Source organism: Physeter macrocephalus, chromosome 10 (assembly GCF_002837175.3).
Source record: "Physeter macrocephalus isolate SW-GA chromosome 10, ASM283717v5, whole genome shotgun sequence".
NCBI classification, from domain to species: Eukaryota; Metazoa; Chordata; class Mammalia; order Artiodactyla; family Physeteridae; genus Physeter; species Physeter macrocephalus.
In genome coordinates this window covers 82763406-82782064 of record NC_041223.1, presented here as the reverse complement: position 1 = coordinate 82782064, position 18659 = coordinate 82763406, and the positions used below count along the sequence as shown (strand labels likewise).

The 18659-nt window shown below is 35.4% G+C and overlaps 1 protein-coding gene across 38 annotated transcripts in view; it reads right to left on the bottom strand.

Moving 5' to 3' along the window:
* RIMS1 (regulating synaptic membrane exocytosis 1) overlaps positions 1–18659 on the bottom strand; it is a 463886-nt gene that overhangs the window by 144227 nt on the left and 301000 nt on the right. For 17 of the 38 annotated variants that reach the window (XM_024133008.3, XM_024133018.3, XM_024133010.3 and 14 more), the window contains 10 exons: positions 17579–17702; positions 14236–14282; positions 12525–12637; positions 10540–10670; positions 9789–9960; positions 9512–9665; positions 8299–8370; positions 3693–3846; positions 2837–2962; positions 1153–1215 (listed from right to left, as the gene is read on the bottom strand). In XM_024133008.3, coding sequence (XP_023988776.1) covers positions 1153–1215; positions 2837–2962; positions 3693–3846; positions 8299–8370; positions 9512–9665; positions 9789–9960; positions 10540–10670; positions 12525–12637; positions 14236–14282; positions 17579–17702 — 1156 coding nt within the window. Of the gene's footprint in view, positions 1–1152; positions 1216–2836; positions 2963–3692; positions 3850–8298; positions 8371–9511; positions 9666–9788; positions 9961–10539; positions 10671–12524; positions 12638–14235; positions 14283–17578; positions 17703–18659 lie in introns of all 38 variants that reach the window. The other 21 variants (XM_024133005.3, XM_055087651.1, XM_024133006.3 and 18 more) reach the window with 3 other exon arrangements.

The window sequence follows — 18659 nt, the reverse complement described above, 5'->3', positions numbered from 1 at the left end:
GTTCTCATTCGGGTGATCATTTTCAATTCCTGAGCGGAAGCCCAGGTCCACACAGACACGATAAACCTGCATTCGTGTTTGCATCGCAGGTTTTCCAGGTACAGTTCTTTCCTTCTCTCTCCTACTGACTCTTTATTGGCCATAATATTTGAAAGAGTTTATCTGTGTGTTTCATTTGTCTCACCTAGTTATTACTTCTTTACCTTCCATTAACTTCACATTGACAATAAATAGGCACAGACTGTATTCTTTGAGTAATCTGTAAAAGGACTTATTTGGGATATGAGATCCAAGATGTAGTGAGATGAAAATAAAGTGCTAGGTTCTCAGCTCCAATTTAGACGACAATAACGCATCCCCTCTTCTTCTCATCTTTAAGGAGGCTTTATACCGTTACGTGTCTCTATGGGAAAGTTGGTAGTGTAGCATTTCTGACCTGGTGAGGGTATGAAGGAAGGGAGGGCTTAGAAGTTAACAGGTCATATATCCGCACTCTTTATCAAGAAGGAAACTGAAGCTCAGCTCTTAAAAATGAAGTGGTAAAGATCTTATTAAAAGCAAACAGAAAGAAAACAACAGTAGAATCAAAACATAAAAATAAAAAAAGGCTAAAACAAAGTGAACTTATAATCACGGAAACAGTAACACTGCCATGCACAGCAGATCAGACCTCTTGTGTCTAGATGTGTGTGTGTGTGTGTGTGTGTGTGTGTGTGTGTGTGTGTGTGTGGTGGGGCTCACAGCGAGGTTATAGCCATGCACAGCAGATCAGACCTCTTGTGTCTATATGTGTGTGTGTGTGTGTGTGTGTGTGTGTGTGTGTGTGTGTGTGTGTGGTGGGGCTCACAGCGAGGTTATAGAATTTTAATTGCAGAAATCGGTTCCTCGGTTTTGGAAATGTGTCAACGGTTCCACAGAGGCTCAGCCGCCTCTGGATTTCAAATATTTTGATAGAAAAGCAGTCTGCCTGGATCAGAATTCAAATATATTTGGAACCTTTTTCACAACCTCCATATAAAACAAGACCAATTTTGAACACTGGGGAAATTAATTTCACGTATTCGTAATAATACCGCTAAGGGGGAGACGGAAGCAGAGTAGAATGGAAAGAGTCATCACACACAGTTACCGTCACCAAATTCCTGTATTTACCTGGTGGTGTGTAGGCATTCTGCACTTCGTCCTCGTTTTGCTCTGGGAAGCATGAGAAGCTCACTGCACAGACAGGATGGGTGGTGAGTGAAACAGATAAGTTATGAGGCATTAAGTGACATGGGTTATGCCAATGGTGTGCCGATGACAACATGAAAAGGGAAGAAACCAGATTGTCTACACTAGCATATTTGCTTGTGAGGTTAAACAAAAATAAACATGACAGTACTTTTAAAATTTTCAACAATAAAGTACAAACATTACGGTCGAAGTGCTAGCTGTTGCTGATTTGCTATTGTATTTCAAAGTGATTTCACAGAGTATCAAGGCAAAACTAAACTAAACTGAACCTTCCCCAAATAAGACATAGAAGTCTGTTTCCAACTCTAGACACTTAGGTATTTTAATAACTTTGAAAAGCCCTATAAATCTGGCTTTTCTGATACTAATGGGAACCCTAAATTTTAAAATTTCTTTTTAGCAACTCAAAGCATGACAGTTTTCTTGGCTCTTACAGCCTGTAAAATGCAATATCACTTCTTCTGTTTCTCCTTTACCAGCTAAGAACATACTTGATTAGGAATGTTTTATCTTAAAACTGATACTCTTTCTACACTCAAATTAATTTCACTCTATTGAATGCCCTGGTCCAGAAGTCCTTCTTTTTCCCCCTCCTCACCTAAATTCATGGTGGCCCCAGTGAATGTCATCAAAGGCACCCCTCACCTGACTCCACTCCACCTGAACAGCAGGGACCCCCTCCTCCGAGCAGTGCTCTGTCCCAGTAAGTACCACAACCTCATCTCCTGAAGGTCATGGCTCCAGCAGGGTGACAGTTAGGGAGCTAAGAGGCTCTCCTTGAGCTCTGTGTCCTTGACCACACAGCAAGAATCAATCATTGCGTACCAACCTCATTCCCTACCCTTCCCTAAAAGTTTCTACACTTCAAAAAGCCAGAAGACACGATTCAACCAGCTGGGGATTCTAATAACCCAAAACAGATCCCGAGCTTGTGGTCAGGCCCATCTTACAGCAAGGGCGTTGGTCTGAGGTGCAAGTCCGTGGGCACGTAGAACCATGGAGTCATAACATCAAATAAATGCAGAACTAAGCCTAAGTACACATCCATAGAAGAAAGAATCCATTTCAATATTTTGTACTTTATAGGCATTTTAGGTAACCATATTTTATGAGAAGTAGGTGTACTAAAAAAATATTACGGCTGAAGTTTTCACAGAAACTCTGCAATAGTAACTGTCTTTCAGATGACCTGTACCCAAAAACTTTTTATTGCAGAAAAACCATAATTTTATAATTACATAAATAATATCCCAAAGACTGCAACCCACAAAAAATAAAATATTTGAAAATTGCTTAGGTAGACTCCCTTCTATAATTTAGGTTGGTATCTAAGTCAACAACAAACTGTACCTTTAAAACTGGCTAAACATAAATTCTGATTTCTTTAAAAAAAAATGCACCTTTTATGACAATATAATATTAGTCAAATATTTCCCAGAGTTGCATTTCTATTAGAATATCTTAAGAGTCGTTCCTTGGGAGAAGTTCAGTTTTGAATGATGAAATACTTTTCCTGTCTTTTGTACTATGCCAAGATACCTATCACAGATGAAAACAGAGCAAAGAAGACATACAGTGTTGAGATCATAACGTGGACAAATACCTGTCTTGTTCTGATAGACACTGACTGTCCACATCTCCGGGTCTGTGACCAACTGGGCTGCAGGACACATCGTGGTGCCTGGTTGGAGAACGTGACCTTCTTGTTGGATGAATTTCATCTAAACTCCTGAAATGATTGCAAAAATTTATATGCATCACAATGTACCACCTTCCCCAAACAGGCTGACAGACTAACAGGAAAGAATGGACAGTAATTGGCCAATAACTGACACGGCTTGAAAAGTGCTGGCCTCATCACCAAATACCTGTTTTAAAGGTATTTATTCTCTACCATTGCTTTGTCTGTGCTGTATTTCTCCAACCTCCTTTGTTTACTTCCATCAAAAAAGGACCATGATTTTCATCTGCATACTTAGTGAAAATTTCAGAAGTGTATTTCAGGGTGAGATGAAATACAGCACGATATAACTTCCGTTTTATATGCTCTTCCAAACGTTTAAAGTGCTTCAAAGAGACAATACCAAATTTCTTAAAAATGCATCCTGCCTCTTCACCTTATCATTTGTGCCACTTCTCTGCACAGGTCTAATTTGTTACCATACAATTTCTCCCAACAGGAGAAAATTAACTAGCAAACCGAATACAGGACAGTTATTCAAAAACTGTGCTTGCAACATGGACTTCTTCCACTCCCTGGGAGATTACCTGAGATTAGAGAACAGAATGTTGCATAGGTTGGGTAATGAATAAAAAGGCATTTTGCCTACAAAGGATTCTGAAAAAAATAACTTGATTGACCAAACCATTATTTCATTTCTGTTAGAGTCTTGTGGCAGTTTGCACTGTATTATAATAAAGAGTACCATCAAGGATGCTAAGCTCTTCTCGAAGCCTACCTCTGTAATGGCACATTTGGTAAACGGGAACGCGGCCTCCCCTGATCATCGCCACGATGAGGAGACACCGACCGTGAGCGGTGATGCGTTGTTCTCTGCTGCTCTGGCACAGTTAATGTTGAAGGTTTGCTTTCTCTAGCACTAGACCTATAACCTACTGGCAAGAGTAAACACAAAGAACGAGTCAGTATTCTTCTATAGTGTCAGTGCTAATGTGGAGACATCAAATGATATGGAAAGCGGCCATTGACCTATGAAGATAAATGCCATGCAATCAGTATTACCAGCCTTATCGTCGAAACTACTAAGTATATGTACAGAGTGTAACATACACATGCATGAGGACCGGGTACAGTTTGGCTCAAAGGTTACCATGGAGATACTGATGACAAATATATGACAGCTGATGCCTCAGACATCAGGATGAGTTGGGATACTAGTTTACGGAATGAGTGAGTGATTTTTTCAGCAACACAAATCAAGCACTTGACAGTGAACTGTTACTCATATACAAGTCAATGCTTAGAAATTTAGTGTCTCTTCGAATGTTATTGGAATTTTTCTGCCAAAGGATAAATTATGTTAGTTGGATTTCAGATGGTTCGCTAATAAGAAAATAAAGATGCTAACACACCAATTTTAATTGACAAAGAAGAGCAGCAGGTCTTCACTATAACAAATACTGATTGTGAATTTTGAGGACCACAGATAATACTGCAATTTTCAAACGAAAATAGGGTATGGGTGGAGCTGACTATGGCAATAATGCAGAACAAATCAAGCCTCCAAAAGAAACAATTATCAAATCTACCCCAGACATCTGAAACTATTCCACAAATGTGTTAGTAACCTAATTAAGTTAATAGAGTTACTTAAAATATTAAATTCTAAAAGTCATTCTCCCTTGAAACCAAAAGGTTTCTATGATCTCTGATTTAGTTAAGATAAAACAGCAAACCATAGTAACAGTTTAATTAAATGTTTTCACAGGGTCATTGTTGCTATTATTGGAAGGAAAATAAAAAATTCTGTGGCCAAAGGAAAAATAATGATATTTACAACTACATGAAATGTACACAACCTTGAAAACATTAAGTCTAACAAGGTAGCTTGAACTGCTGCTCATTTATTTACTTGACAACTCCCACATTATTTTTAAAATATGCCATGTAACATTATTATTAAAGGCAGACTAAATTCCCCAGTAGTTTATTTGTTGTGACTGTATAATCTTTTGACTAAGCTTAGAATATACGGAAGGTCTTTAAACATTACATAAAGGCCAATTTGACAATTTTGACATGAAAGAAGCTCAGCCATTTTGTCACTCTCTAAAAACATCGGTAAAGGACCAAATAATATAAACATAAGTGGTATAATTTATAATTTCATTTTATGACAAAAATAAGAGCGATTCGGGTACTATTTTGAATTTCATGTAAAAGTTTCCTTGTTGTTCAGACATACAAACTGTAATATTAAGTCTAGAACGATACCAACTAAATTTACATGTAGTAAAGTTATTTCATAGTTCAATATTAAAAAATAATGGTGGCTGTTTTAAAGATAATTAATCCAAAGTCTGAATTACTTAAAACATATTAAATTACCATTTGGTATCATTTGAAAACATTTGGTATCAATTATATTATAATTATGGAAGGTCAGTATTGAACTGGGGGCACCATTTCAAGATTTCAATGAATATTCAAGGTATATAAATGGAACTTTTAGATTTGGAATAATTAGTTATTCTGAAGTAACTTTTAGAGACTTTAGGCATCTTCTGTAAAAGGGTATAATTAATTTTTTTCTTGGATTCTTTGTATTTACATAGAGATTAATGTCTTTTTTATCCTATCCTAATATGCATTCATAGGCCTTTCCCTGCTTTTTATAATAGTTCATTTTTTTATATTATGTTTAGTTTATTGTTGACAACATGCCTTCTGCCTTCAGAAAAAAGGTAAGAAGGAACTGCTATTTTATGCTCATTTCAATGTTTCAGTTAATTCAAAGTTATCGGGTTGTTTTTCTTGTTGTTTTTTTCATTTTCTGAACTTGCAGTAATAGTCTGAAAGTTGAGGTTGCCAGATGCCTCGGCTCAGATGAGGGCATTCTGTGTGTGGTTATTTTTATTCTTCTTAAGCAGCTGAAATTACTTATTTTAAGTAACAATAAGGCTATGATAACTATAAAGGTAGTAAGATGCAGCTCTGGAGGTCTCAACTGCTTAAAGGTGGTAATACATCAAACGAGAACATAGAACCCTGTGGTCCTAGAGAAGCCAGGTATTAGGAAGTTCAAGGCCCAGCTGCGGTAGAACATCTAAATGACACTTTCCAGCTTCTTCAGCAAACATAACCAGAAGCTTCACTGAGTGCGTTGAACACACGTAGAACTACCTGGCATCCACTCGTGAACAAAGTTCTCTCTATACTGGACACTAGGAAATCTGTAATCAGCCTCTTAGAATATCTGGTAATGTATCAACACACTTGTTTATTAACTTATCCCCTCACTTTATTTTAGCTTCTTGCCCTTATTTTACTATCTTTCCTCTTTATTTAAAATGTATTGTTTATTACTGTGTGTCTTGCTTTACGGTATTTGCCACACATGTATATCTTTGGAAGCTACCATATATACATTTTGAATCACTGAAGAGAACCCTTAAAATATAAGTAAATTCCATTATCTCCTTTATTAATTTATGAAGAAATCTCTGGAACATAAAATATTACTGATTGGCTTACATAATTTATTAGTTATATTCTATTAAAAGTTTGCCTCGTTACATTTTAAATGCTAAATAAAAATGGATATCATTTGAAATGACAATTCAGACACTGCTTCTCTATGGTAAAAGGATAATCCCTGATATAAACATATATAATCATATGTTTATATCAGGATGGAATACAGATATATCTAGAATTCAGTGTTCTTTGGTGGTTCCAAACACTAACACCACTGCAGTCGATCCTATACTTCCCATTTTGGCTCTTACCCATGTGGTCTCTCAGGGAATAAAGAAGAAACTCATCGTTTTTGTAAGTATTTGTTGAATTAGCCGTTCATTCATTCATTCATTCATTCATTCATTTGCTATCTGGCCTCATCATAAAAATGTGAAATTTTAGGTGAATAGCCTTTGAGAACCACCCACAGAAGTAAATTCTATTCAGATGAGTTAGAAGTGACCACATTAAGGCGAATTAACAGCCAAGATTCTTGTTAGAAAGGTTTGTTGACAAGACCCCTTTCCTATGAGGAATCATCTGAATTCTATTTAAATATGCAAATGGGTACCACGGACAACTACCTTCCCCCTTTCAATTCCATAAAGACAATATTCTATTAAATTCTGTGTGAAAGTTTCTGGGTAGAGTGTGCCTAATTATTCTGATCCTTTTATAAATCAACAAACTCAGAAAGCAAAACATGAACTGTTATCCACAATTACCCACTATTATTTCAAACTCTCCCTGATGGTCTGATATCAAGGAGTAATACCTAACTAAGTACACAGATATGCACAGAACCAGATTTATTGTTTTTAAGATATCTGCTACTTTCATACGGTGATCAAAGACGATATTTTCTCTGAGTTTCACGGAGCAAATGAAGCCTAATTTTAGGGAACTCTCCATAATTTTCTCCCAGTTTTAATGAAGTCGTATGTATCTCTCTAAATTGCGACCTCAGTCACTAGTCTTCGTAATGTCTATTGACTTTACCAAAATCATTGCCCTCAAATTAAGTGCATCCCCACCTGAGAAATTATGTAAATTAAGGGAACATCTGTCAATATTGTCCCAAAGAAATGTCTTTAAGAGCTCATATTTATATACCCCAAGATTTTCTCTTTAATGTCTTCTTATTTGAATATCTCCCTACTCTTCATTAGTAAATAAAGGGAACAGGATTAGTGCCAAGAAGATACGTCTTCACTACTTGGTTTGACTCACTTTCTGACTAGACTCCGATGAGAAACATAGATCTGAACTGCACAATGTCACAAAGACTTTACTAATTTATACAATGACAAAAAGACATTGACTCCAAACAAATATTGAATCTTTCTAAAGCATTTCCTTATTTTAAAACATACAGACACATTCTAGGTATAATCAGTGCTGAGCATTTCACAAAAGCGTTAAAAGCTAAGCCATGCCACATGCAATTTTAAACCCTGCCATGCACCTGTCTCAGTATATTCCATGGAAGGCTACATTGTTTTCAGAAACGGAGGAAGCGAAGTCATAGATATACAGTATAAAACACAGGAGAATGGAATTTGTATTAAAAAATTAACTCTATCCTTTCAAAAGTCGTATTTTCATTTCTGCTCAGAGCATTGTGAAATGATGATTTTAACTTCGTTAGCTTCTAAGGGGGACCCTAATTTAAGTGGGGATGTTAATAAGTATTTACTAGTCCACCTCAAACTTTCTTAATAATTTGGAAGACAAGTCACCATGGAATAGTATAATCCAGACTTCTCCGTGCTCTAAATCTCCAATATGGGGCCCAAGGAAGTCTGGAAGCTGGCAGGAAAGCAAGCACGGAAGCACAGTGAAGCCGGCCACGATCCCCCACGCACCTGGAGGGACCACTCCAATGGCATCATCAACCTCATAGTCTGATATGTCACTGTCACTGATTCGCTGGGACCCTGCACGACAGGAAGGCAAACAGATACCTCTGTGTCCGCTCGGGTCAGGAAACGTGGAGGACATGGTCACATTTTTTTTTTTTAAAGCCAATTACATTATTACTCAAGACTTTCACTTTTGGTGAAGTAGACTTGATTTACGATGTCTCAGGTGTACAGCAAAGTGATTCAGTTATACATATATATACTACAAAGTTAATGCAGAGCTGATGTTTAAAAACATATTTGTTACCCAAGGATAACATATTCTCAGCATCCTTATAGTCACTGAAGATGCACAGAAGGAAGGGGGATTTCATAGAAGAGTGTTTTGACTCTTCAAATTATTTTTAATTAAGGTCTATAGCAAAGTGTATACTGTTTTCTACCCAATTATGCGCCCTCCTCTGCAGTTCAGGGAGGATGGGGCTGCGTGGAAAGGTTCAAAGAGAACTTTCTTGGCTGGAACTCTACTGAGTTCATATTATTGAAAGGGCATCAGGGCCCTTTATAAAATATTTATGTTTAACCCTCAAAATTAGCCATCATACTGCATGAAACATTAATTTTGAGGAAATGATTGATCAGAGAAGCACTAACATGAAGTATTTAATTATATGAGGAAAAAAATTTGGTCCCAGATTACCAAAACGAGGCCTCTAAGTTTCATCTGTTCAATAAGAGATTTTGTCATTAATTCAAAAATTAATGAGCAAGTACAGAAAAATATGTGTTCCCCAATCACCAGATGAACAACAGCAAACAAATTTTACAATGCTTTTGAAAAATTGTTTCTTACAACTAATAATACTAAAAATATCCAGGAATGATACTGTTATTAAGATGTTCTATGTAGCAACCCACCAATAATGACAAAAATTACCCCATCAGTCAATCAATGAACAACTCCATCAGGACTGGGCGAAGAATTATATTTGAGAATTTTTAAGCTTTCAGCTGTGGAATTACTCCACTATATTGTATATATTACTTTCATTGGGAAAATGCAGAAAATGGTTTTGCCAAGTCTCTTTATATAGATGACTGATTTTTCAATATTTCGATCTCTAATGAACATTTGAAAAAACACCTTGAATGTTCATCTCGGATTCGATCATAACGACACAATTACTTCTGGTAACTGAAAAGAGCCTTAACCTACTTTGCAGCTTTTTGCTGGCGCTCTCCCCGTGGACGTGTCGCCGTGGCATGAAGGGTGACGGCTGAGGCAGAGGTAGTGAGGATTCATCGTGAGTCTGAAGTTTATACCAATGAGGCTCATCATCTAGAAGCGCCGTCTCCAACTCTATGAGGATCTGAAAGGGCAGCTCTCAGGTTAGATCAGCGCCGTTCCCCAAATATAATAAAAGCAGCCATAATAATGCACATCACGGAAGCCTCGTGACGCGTCTGACCCGGATCTTCACGACACCCCTCACCTCTCCAAGGAATTCACTCTCCTCTTCTTGCACCCTGGGCTGGTCCCACACGGTTATTTCCAACATCCGTTCTCTGAAATCTCTACGATGCACATGTGAATACACAAAAGTCTGGTTCCATTTTGGTTCTAGTACTTTCTTTACTGTTTTGGTTCGCCTTTTACTTTTATCACTGAAAAATAAGTATGTTTTGTCAATGCAAAAGCAAACGCAAGTATATGCTGCCACCTACTGTAGTTACATGCCGTGCTGCTCTTGGGATGTTTACTCTCTTTAATTCATAACTTTTAATATACAAGTCTGAAAAGACTATCGAGTTTAATAAGACTCTAGTTTTAACTACAATGTAGGCAGCAGTTACAGTTATAGAAATTATAGAAACGCATACACAAAGGTACATTCTAAATGATGTAGCTGTCAAAGACTAATAGATGTGGAAACAAGGTAATGGACAATTTTAAAATTGGCAGATTATTTTAAAGAAACACAAGGCTTGAGGGAATTTTTTTAGGGATAATATAGTTTATTCCCTCATAGAGAAGTATCTATTACATTTTAAAGCTATACCACAGGTGTATGCATATGTGCAAATTCATCAAAATATATATAAAGTATGTGGAATTTTTGGTACGTCAATTCTACCTCGATAAAGCTTTAAAACATATATGAAACTGTATCCCAAGAGAGGAAGTTCTACTTTTTTTCTAATTAGCAAAGATTTTTGCATACTTTTTCTAAAATTATTCCATACCTTCTATCTGGAAGAAAATACATTTTTACATAGGGATTCCTGGGACGCCCATCTACTCTTGGGGGTAGATCTGTTGCTTGCAGAACATTGACAATCAGCTGGTGGCCCACTTTGTCATACCACAGCTTCACCTAAGAGCAATGGAGAAAGAAATTAGCATTTGTAAAAATCACGAGGTATTATAATTTCACAAAAAATACTAAAATTATTTTTGAGGGAGGAAATTTCAAACTGTAAAATACAACTGAATTATAGATATTATTTCTGCAAAGAATACCAACTTGAAAGCATAACCACTTTAAAACTTGACTTTTCATGCATTTTAAGTGTGACTTACAAGAGGCAGGCCCGCGGGCCTCTTATATCATGCGATGGAATAAAACTAATGATAAAATTTTTAGAAAAGACTAAGGGAAGGGGGGGATATTGAAATAATTATCCTTGTTTTTAAATGCTAAGTGCAAGTGTTTGGTGATTATACGTATCTTAATAATGATTAGAGCATGACTAAATGCATTCTGCAGTGCCAACTGTAGTTGAAGTAAAATGTTTGATGTTGGGAAAAATATACGCAAGTAACTTGGAAGACATCAGGAAACGCATTTACTGTATGCCTCTGTACACCAGGTACTGCTGTTTTCTGGTATTTTTTTCCTATTTAATTTTTATAATTAACCTATTACAGATAAATTTGCATGAGGGAAGGGGAAAGGAACAAAGGAAGGTACAATGCATAAACGCCTTTAAACCAAGTGAAGGCCAAATGGTATTTCTCCTAAGATACAAGATACCTGAATAACAAAAGCCAGGAAAATGGCACACTGAAATATTACCTGCAAACTCCTAACGCAGTCAGTGCAGTATTTGTTCTGGCAGGGGACAATGTTAACTTTATTATTATTTTTTTTTAATGTAGAAGTTAGTTTTGGGCTTATGGTTAAATAAGAACTATGATTATAAGTTGTTTAATAGGTATAGATCAGAATACATTTAAGAGTCATTAGAACAAAATAAGCTAATTTAACATGGGAGTAGTAAGGGGTAGATTAAGAATTCAAACCCGGATCTGTATCAATCCATACCTCTGTTCCTAATTAATACCAGAGGTGTGTTTTTCATAAACCTGAAACAGGTGGAGTGTATGAGAGATTCCCACACACACTGAAATAAAAAAGACGGCAGGGCAGATAAAATAGCACAGGGACTAGACAAAGATCTTTAACCTACTAAAAATAGAAGCTAAAACCAGGAAGGGTTTCAAAAATCACAACAAACTTACAGTTACCTTCTTTGTTTAATTAAAACTAAGAGAAGAGCAGCAAAAACAGACTATAGAAATTCACACATTACCAAAGTAGCAAATGATCAACTATTTATAGAACAATGTGAAGCGAGATTTTCTTTTAGTTATTAATACAAATGTCCTGTATTCTACCATAATCTGAAGAAATGTAGCTTTTCCTAATAATTAGCCATGTTTTCTTTACTCCAGCTTTTCCCAGATCACATATAAAACAACAGTGAAGAAAACTGGAGCTTTTTCACACTAATATCAGCAATCAAGAGTTTCATCAAAGGTCTTAAGAAGTTAAAAAAATATCTTCAATTTAAGTTTCTCAAGATCCAGGCTCATGAGGTTGTTAAGTAAACAGAACATGACTCTCTAGGTTTAGTACATCTAACCGACTATTTACCTTAGAAACTTTTATACAGCACACAAAAAATAATTGATACTTTATTATTTTATGTTATCATTTATCACTTACTGTTCAGAACATCTAGCACACTGTAGGCATTCAATAATTATTTCCAGATACATGAGTAAAGGAACAATCTAATAAATTAATGAAAATTGATCAAGTAGATTATGCTGTTAAATGACTCTGACTATATCACGGCCTTCAAAGAAAGCCACACATTTTAAAGACAGACTCAGAACAGGGAGCTTATACTAATGGTCTCCAACATGTACCAAAGACACATACAGAAAGTTGTCCTGGTAAGACTTGTGGCGCATCTTTGAGAGCTCCAGGGCTTGTTGGAGAAATTACAGAAATGGAAGGCCTTTCCATCTTCTGAGATTCAAAGGAACTAGAACCTAAAATGAGAAAAAAAAAATCAAGTACTTTTTAGTAACATATTTGTAACCTAGGTGTGGAGAATACATATTTTTCATGATATGTTAAATGCATCTGTTACTGGTATAAAACCATAATTCAATGGCATCCATAAGAGTAGGACCTACTTTCAGTGGGATAGTCCTAGAAAGTTATCATTGTGCTTTCTTTGGTTAATTGTCTATTTTTTTTTTTTTTTTTAGAGAAAATTTTATTCAACATACAACATTTTCCAGCAAAAAGGCAATATACAGGAAGAGTTGGTGTACACTGCTGCTACAGAAACAAACAAAAAATACTGGAAAAGGATGAAAAATAAGTGTGATCTGCTGATTCTATTTTACTGCACTCAAAACTAGACACGCAGCTGGCGTCAGCTCCAAAGGAAAAGGCCGGACTGAAAGAAAACTACGCACAATGAATATCAACATCAGTGAAAGTCACTTAAGATTCACCCGACAAAATGCCACCTCCTCCCAGTGGTAAATTGTACATGTTCATTCATTAAATATACAATTTCAATTTTCCTTTTTTTTTCTCTTTTTTATTTAGCTTTTTTATACAAAGTCAACAGCTTGCTAACACCAGTGGGCATGCCCTCTTTGCTAAAAGGCCCTCCTTTCTTGGTTCCGCCTGTTCCGTTTTAAGGAGACAAGTCTATTTATAATTTTTTCACCTGCTCGAATGAACCCTTGAGATCGTTAGGTTTGCCGAGAGGCAGCATAGTACACCTTAATTGTATTGAACAGCGTTTTCAATTTAATAAAAAGCCCCCCAAAGTGTCTGTCAGGCCTGTATTCAGTGCATCCACTCTGCAAACGGGCTGCAGGACAGCGGTGGCTGACGGAAGGGAGACGAGTTTATTAAAAAGACCAAGGCAGCTGGGGAGACCGAGGAAGGGGCGACAATACACGAGTGAAGGAAAGAGCGCTATTTATTAGGTTGTGAGTTTCTCTGTTTTGCCTTTACAGATGCACAAAAAGGTCATTGAAAGTATAATTGAGGGAAAGACGTCAGACGAGCCTAAACAGAAGACTTACTAGCTGTGGGGCTGGCGGCTGGGCCCCGGGGCGGGGGACAGCCGAGCCTGTCCAGCGCCGCGCCCGCCAGCTGTTCCCCGACACGCTGACAGCGCCTTGCATCGTGGTTACCATAAAATAACTCTCATTGGCATCCAAGCTTTATAAAAACACCTTCTTCATTTTGCTCAAAAAGGGCAATCAATAGATACAGAGAAGCCAAACTGAACAGCCTCAACAAAATAAAATTAACACCAGCAGCAAATCCTCTTGCTGAAGACCTGGGACAGTGCTCGCGCACCAGAGTTCTTGGCTGTTGTTAAAGGGCACACCCACCGAGGTCCGCCTCGCCCGCCCGCCAGGGGAGGAAGTCAGTTATGGATTTTAATGGCCTTTTCCAGCACACACACACACACACACACACACACACACACACACACACACACAGAGTAGAAAGAGAAAAATCTTAAAGCAGAACTCCTTTGGGTTTCCCATGACTGCCATGATTGCCAACTCATTTACATCAAATAACTAAAGGAGACAGTAAATCTTATACTCACTGGACTCCAGTGGAGGATGGGAGCTCTCAGGAATCCGTGGAATGTCACTAAAAGAAACAGGGTATGGTGAAAATCCCATTAGCTAAGCCACCCCGTCTGAGGCAATCACAGCCACACTGAGTGGTGTGGAAAACCCTTTTGGGTCTTTACAGGTGTGGAAATGGACGGGAGTTACCATAAAGGCAATTTCCAATGTGCATGAATGTCAAACACCACACAAAAAATCAAAACTGCAGGAAAAATAAGTTTTTATATATTTAATAGCAAAACACTTTAACATGACAACAATCAGAATAATATTGTGGCTAAAATCACCACAATATTTTTACTACCAAAACAGCAGGTTTTGGAAATAAAAAATGTCAAAGGCAATATTTTATTTCAATTCTAGAAAATCAAAATGACACATATTTTACAAATCAGTAGTATGCTTTACAAACACATCTGAAAGAGTTTACTGAAGGAAAGGGATGGAAACATCTCTTGATAATAAAATAATATGGTGAATATCGTGGGCAAAGTTAAAAAATGAAAAGGATGGATTGCTTTGGAAATTAAAAACGGTTCAAGCTTGCAACAGAAAAGCCAAAATATTTTATATATGTGAATATATAATTGATATACACATATATAACCTTATACAGAGATTCATATTTCTATGCTGAAGTTAGCTAAATATATGGCCATTTACTAGATGATTAGAAAGTGACTTGTGAGAACACCCACTCCTGACACACTCACAAATTGTTCTGAATAAATATTTAATATGACCTCAGCTTCACCCATTATCCACTGTGGGCTTAGAACCCTAGACCAGCTTAGTTTGGAAATTATACTGTATTAAACTATTTAACCTCTGTTTTCCAAGATATTTTAGTATCAATTTAAGGAGATTAACAATATGCAAATATTAACAGACAAATTAAAGCAGACTGGAGTTAGCTAGTCCCAATAAAATTATCAGAATATTATTTAAGAATTTCTAACCACTTACCTTGTGAACTAACTTCACTTTGATTTTCTTTGCACTTTTGGGGAGAACTGAAACAAAACTCATTTTCCGTTTGATGATTTTCCTGACTCTTCATTTTCACTTTTTTGTGCAAAGTAATTCTCCTAACCACCTACAATTTATACCTCTTACAAATGACAATTCACCCTGTGTTGTGTATTTTATAAATATGTTTTATTATATATTTATGTACAACTAATAATTCGTATGAAATATATATTTTATGTAATAATTAGACTAATTTTCAATACATAAGACACAAGAAACCAACTATTTATCTTCTGTTACCTCCTCCCGAATTCATCGAAGCAAATAAAATTCAATTCTTAAAAATCTAGAAATGATACTATTTTAGATAGTACAATTTCTTTGAAAATCAGCCTCAAAGTCAGTTATGAAAATTAAATTTGGAACTCCAAAACCAGATACAAGCTTTGAATTTTATGTGTCTGTGAAAGAAGAATTGTGGCGAAGTCATAAAAAAATTTTTTAGGTGATTTTGAATTAAAATATATTTAATGTTAATTGCTTCAGTAATATTTTAATGCATAAATGTCCACTTGACATTTACACAAACCTTCTTATATTGTTCTGCTCACAAACAAGGTGGTACAATAGTTTTAATAACAATTATAAGCATAAAGGTAGGTTGGCAAAAGTGGGCAGTACCTCAGGACGGCTGATGTCTGTTGGACCATGCTGGTCAATGTGCACGTAAATTATAATTGGAATGCTTCTTGGAATCTCTATCCCACAAAACTATGAATAAATATCTGCTTTCTGCTTTAATTGCACAACTACATTAAACATAATTATTAAATATAGCTAGAATGATTCTTCCAAGATTCTAATCATTTCCCTATTAACTGGAAAGTTGATGCCAGATTTGATTTTTATTTAAATATAAGCTTTGTATTCCCATATTCCTTTGAATTCCACAATCCATGACAGTTTAGGTGTGGCTATGCAAATAATACTTTTAAAATTAATTTCACACAATAGTAAATATAATGAAAATGTTATTCCAGTCCACTTTAATTGTCTGTTAGTTTTTTTTATTTTTAAGTCATCATGAATCAATGGTGTTTTAGCTGATTACTTTTAAAACCACTATATATTTGAAAGTATTTGGCAATGTGCACAATGCTTGATTTTAAATTTTGTTTTTTATACTTTTGATTCATTTTCCAATTTACTTACCTCTTTTCCAGCCTCATATTTACCTCAGCACTAAAACACGTCATGTAAAACTAGCATAAATTATATAGTGTCACTATTTTTAATAAATCTGCATGGAAATGTACAATACTTCTGCAAATGCCTTCAATATTTACTCTTAATAATCACCACTTAAAATTGGTTATAAGTTTGCCTTTATTTTAGAGTTTTGTATATATATTTTTCTTTGGAATATATGATCATACAGTTTCAGTTCTTTGAGAATTACGATAATTATAGTTTCTGGTATGTTTTGCATTGACATATATTCATGAGAACAACAAAAATTTAAGGTTACTACTCTTCCAGCATAAAAAGTCTTAAATTAATGGCTCTATAATATTTTAGAGAATACAAAAAAGGGAATAATTTCCAAAAATATACTCAAACATTAAGCCAACTATAATGAGACAGTTCAAAATGCCTTCCAAAAAATTACAGACAGGCAAAATGAATGTTCTGGGCTCTGTGGATTTGTTAAGAAAATCTACCAATATGGGAACTCTATACACAGATAGAGAAAATATCCCGTTGGCTGTAGATAATTAAATTATGCTGAATACTGGAGTTTCAAAAATATCATACCAATTATTATGGCCAATTAAAATGTTTAAATATTTCAAACTTGCTTGATTTTAAATAAAATTTGGAACTACCCATGGGTAAAGATATAGAAAAAATATTCCATTCTTAGTAGAATAATAAAAAGTTCATGTAGACGTATGAAATGATTACTATTTTAAATATCACAAGAAGATGAGTTTGTCAGTGACTCCCTTTAAGGAAATACTATAATAATTTAGAATTAATAAAAATAAATAGTTCTACCATTAAAATAAAATAGTTTTACTTTATAGTCCACTTCTGAAAAATACATACCCATACTTTTTGATACTAAAATTGTTAAATTGTGGAGCTTCTAAAATGTAGTGAAGGAAATTCAGTATTCAAGTTTAAAAATTAAGAGATTTAAAAAATCTAAAATGTATGCCCATATTTGAAGAAAAAACTATCCATGTTAACATGTACTGTATGAATGTATAAACTTCTTTTAAAAACCCTGCTAATACATGTAATTTACTAAACTTAAGAAGTAAGTTTTTTTAGCCTTACCCAATAGGCCTTGAAACAATAATTTCAACTTGAGGTTCTGATTTTGATTCTAAAATAATGTTGTAAACTTCTTCATTTGTAGCTCCCGGCAGGGGTTTACCATTCCATTCTAGAACTTCATCCCCTTGAATTTAAAAAAAAGGGTATTTTTTTACCTTATATATTCTGTTTATTTTTCTTATCTTTTCTTGTTTTTCTTTTAACAAAGAAATGCAAAACATATACAAATAATTTAATTGTCTAGGCTCTGCTCTCGAAAGCAAATTGTTTGCCATATAATGGCAGCTAAATGGTTCTTCTAGACACTTTTTTCTTCTTCTTCTTTTTTTTTTTTTTTTTTCCTTCTTCTTTCCCCAATAGAATATTACTGGTCACTGGAAACAGCACAATACAAACTACCTTTATCTTTTGAGAAATACCAGAAATCATATAAAAATCATCTCATGCTATGGGATGGAATTAGCACAGCTCATTTGGAAACATTAAAAAATAATAATTAGCAGCATGCCCTCCATATAATAAATGTAGGCGGCTCTATACATGAAAGATTATTAAACGCTGCATAAATCCTGCTTTACTTTTAGTAGAAATAGCAATTAACATTTGTTAGCATGAATTTTCCAACTATAAGTCATGCTCCATTGCCTTCTCCAGATGCACAACAGAATAAAAATGCATGAAAGGATTTGAATTCATACCCAGAGGGTAACGCGAGGAGCTATATGGCAAGTTACAAAGCAAGCAGATGTAAAACTGTTGCATGACAGTTAACCCACTTCCAGATGTTCATAACACACACGTTCTATACATAATACATATTGTGAGCATTAAAGTAAAACTAGAAAATATGTTTAAAGTAATAAAACTATAGTGCTTATTAGGTTGTTAGATAACTGAGGAGTCATCAAGGAGAGTACTACGATGTGAAAATACACGGGCAAACAACCTGTCATGTTAACTAGAGTTTTCACCAAAGACCATTTGGGAAAAATTATTTATTTTCATAAATATTTAGAGCAGTTTTAGGTCTCAAATGCCTCCGCCCGGTATCCTTCAATGGACAATGGAGGCTCAGCTGAAA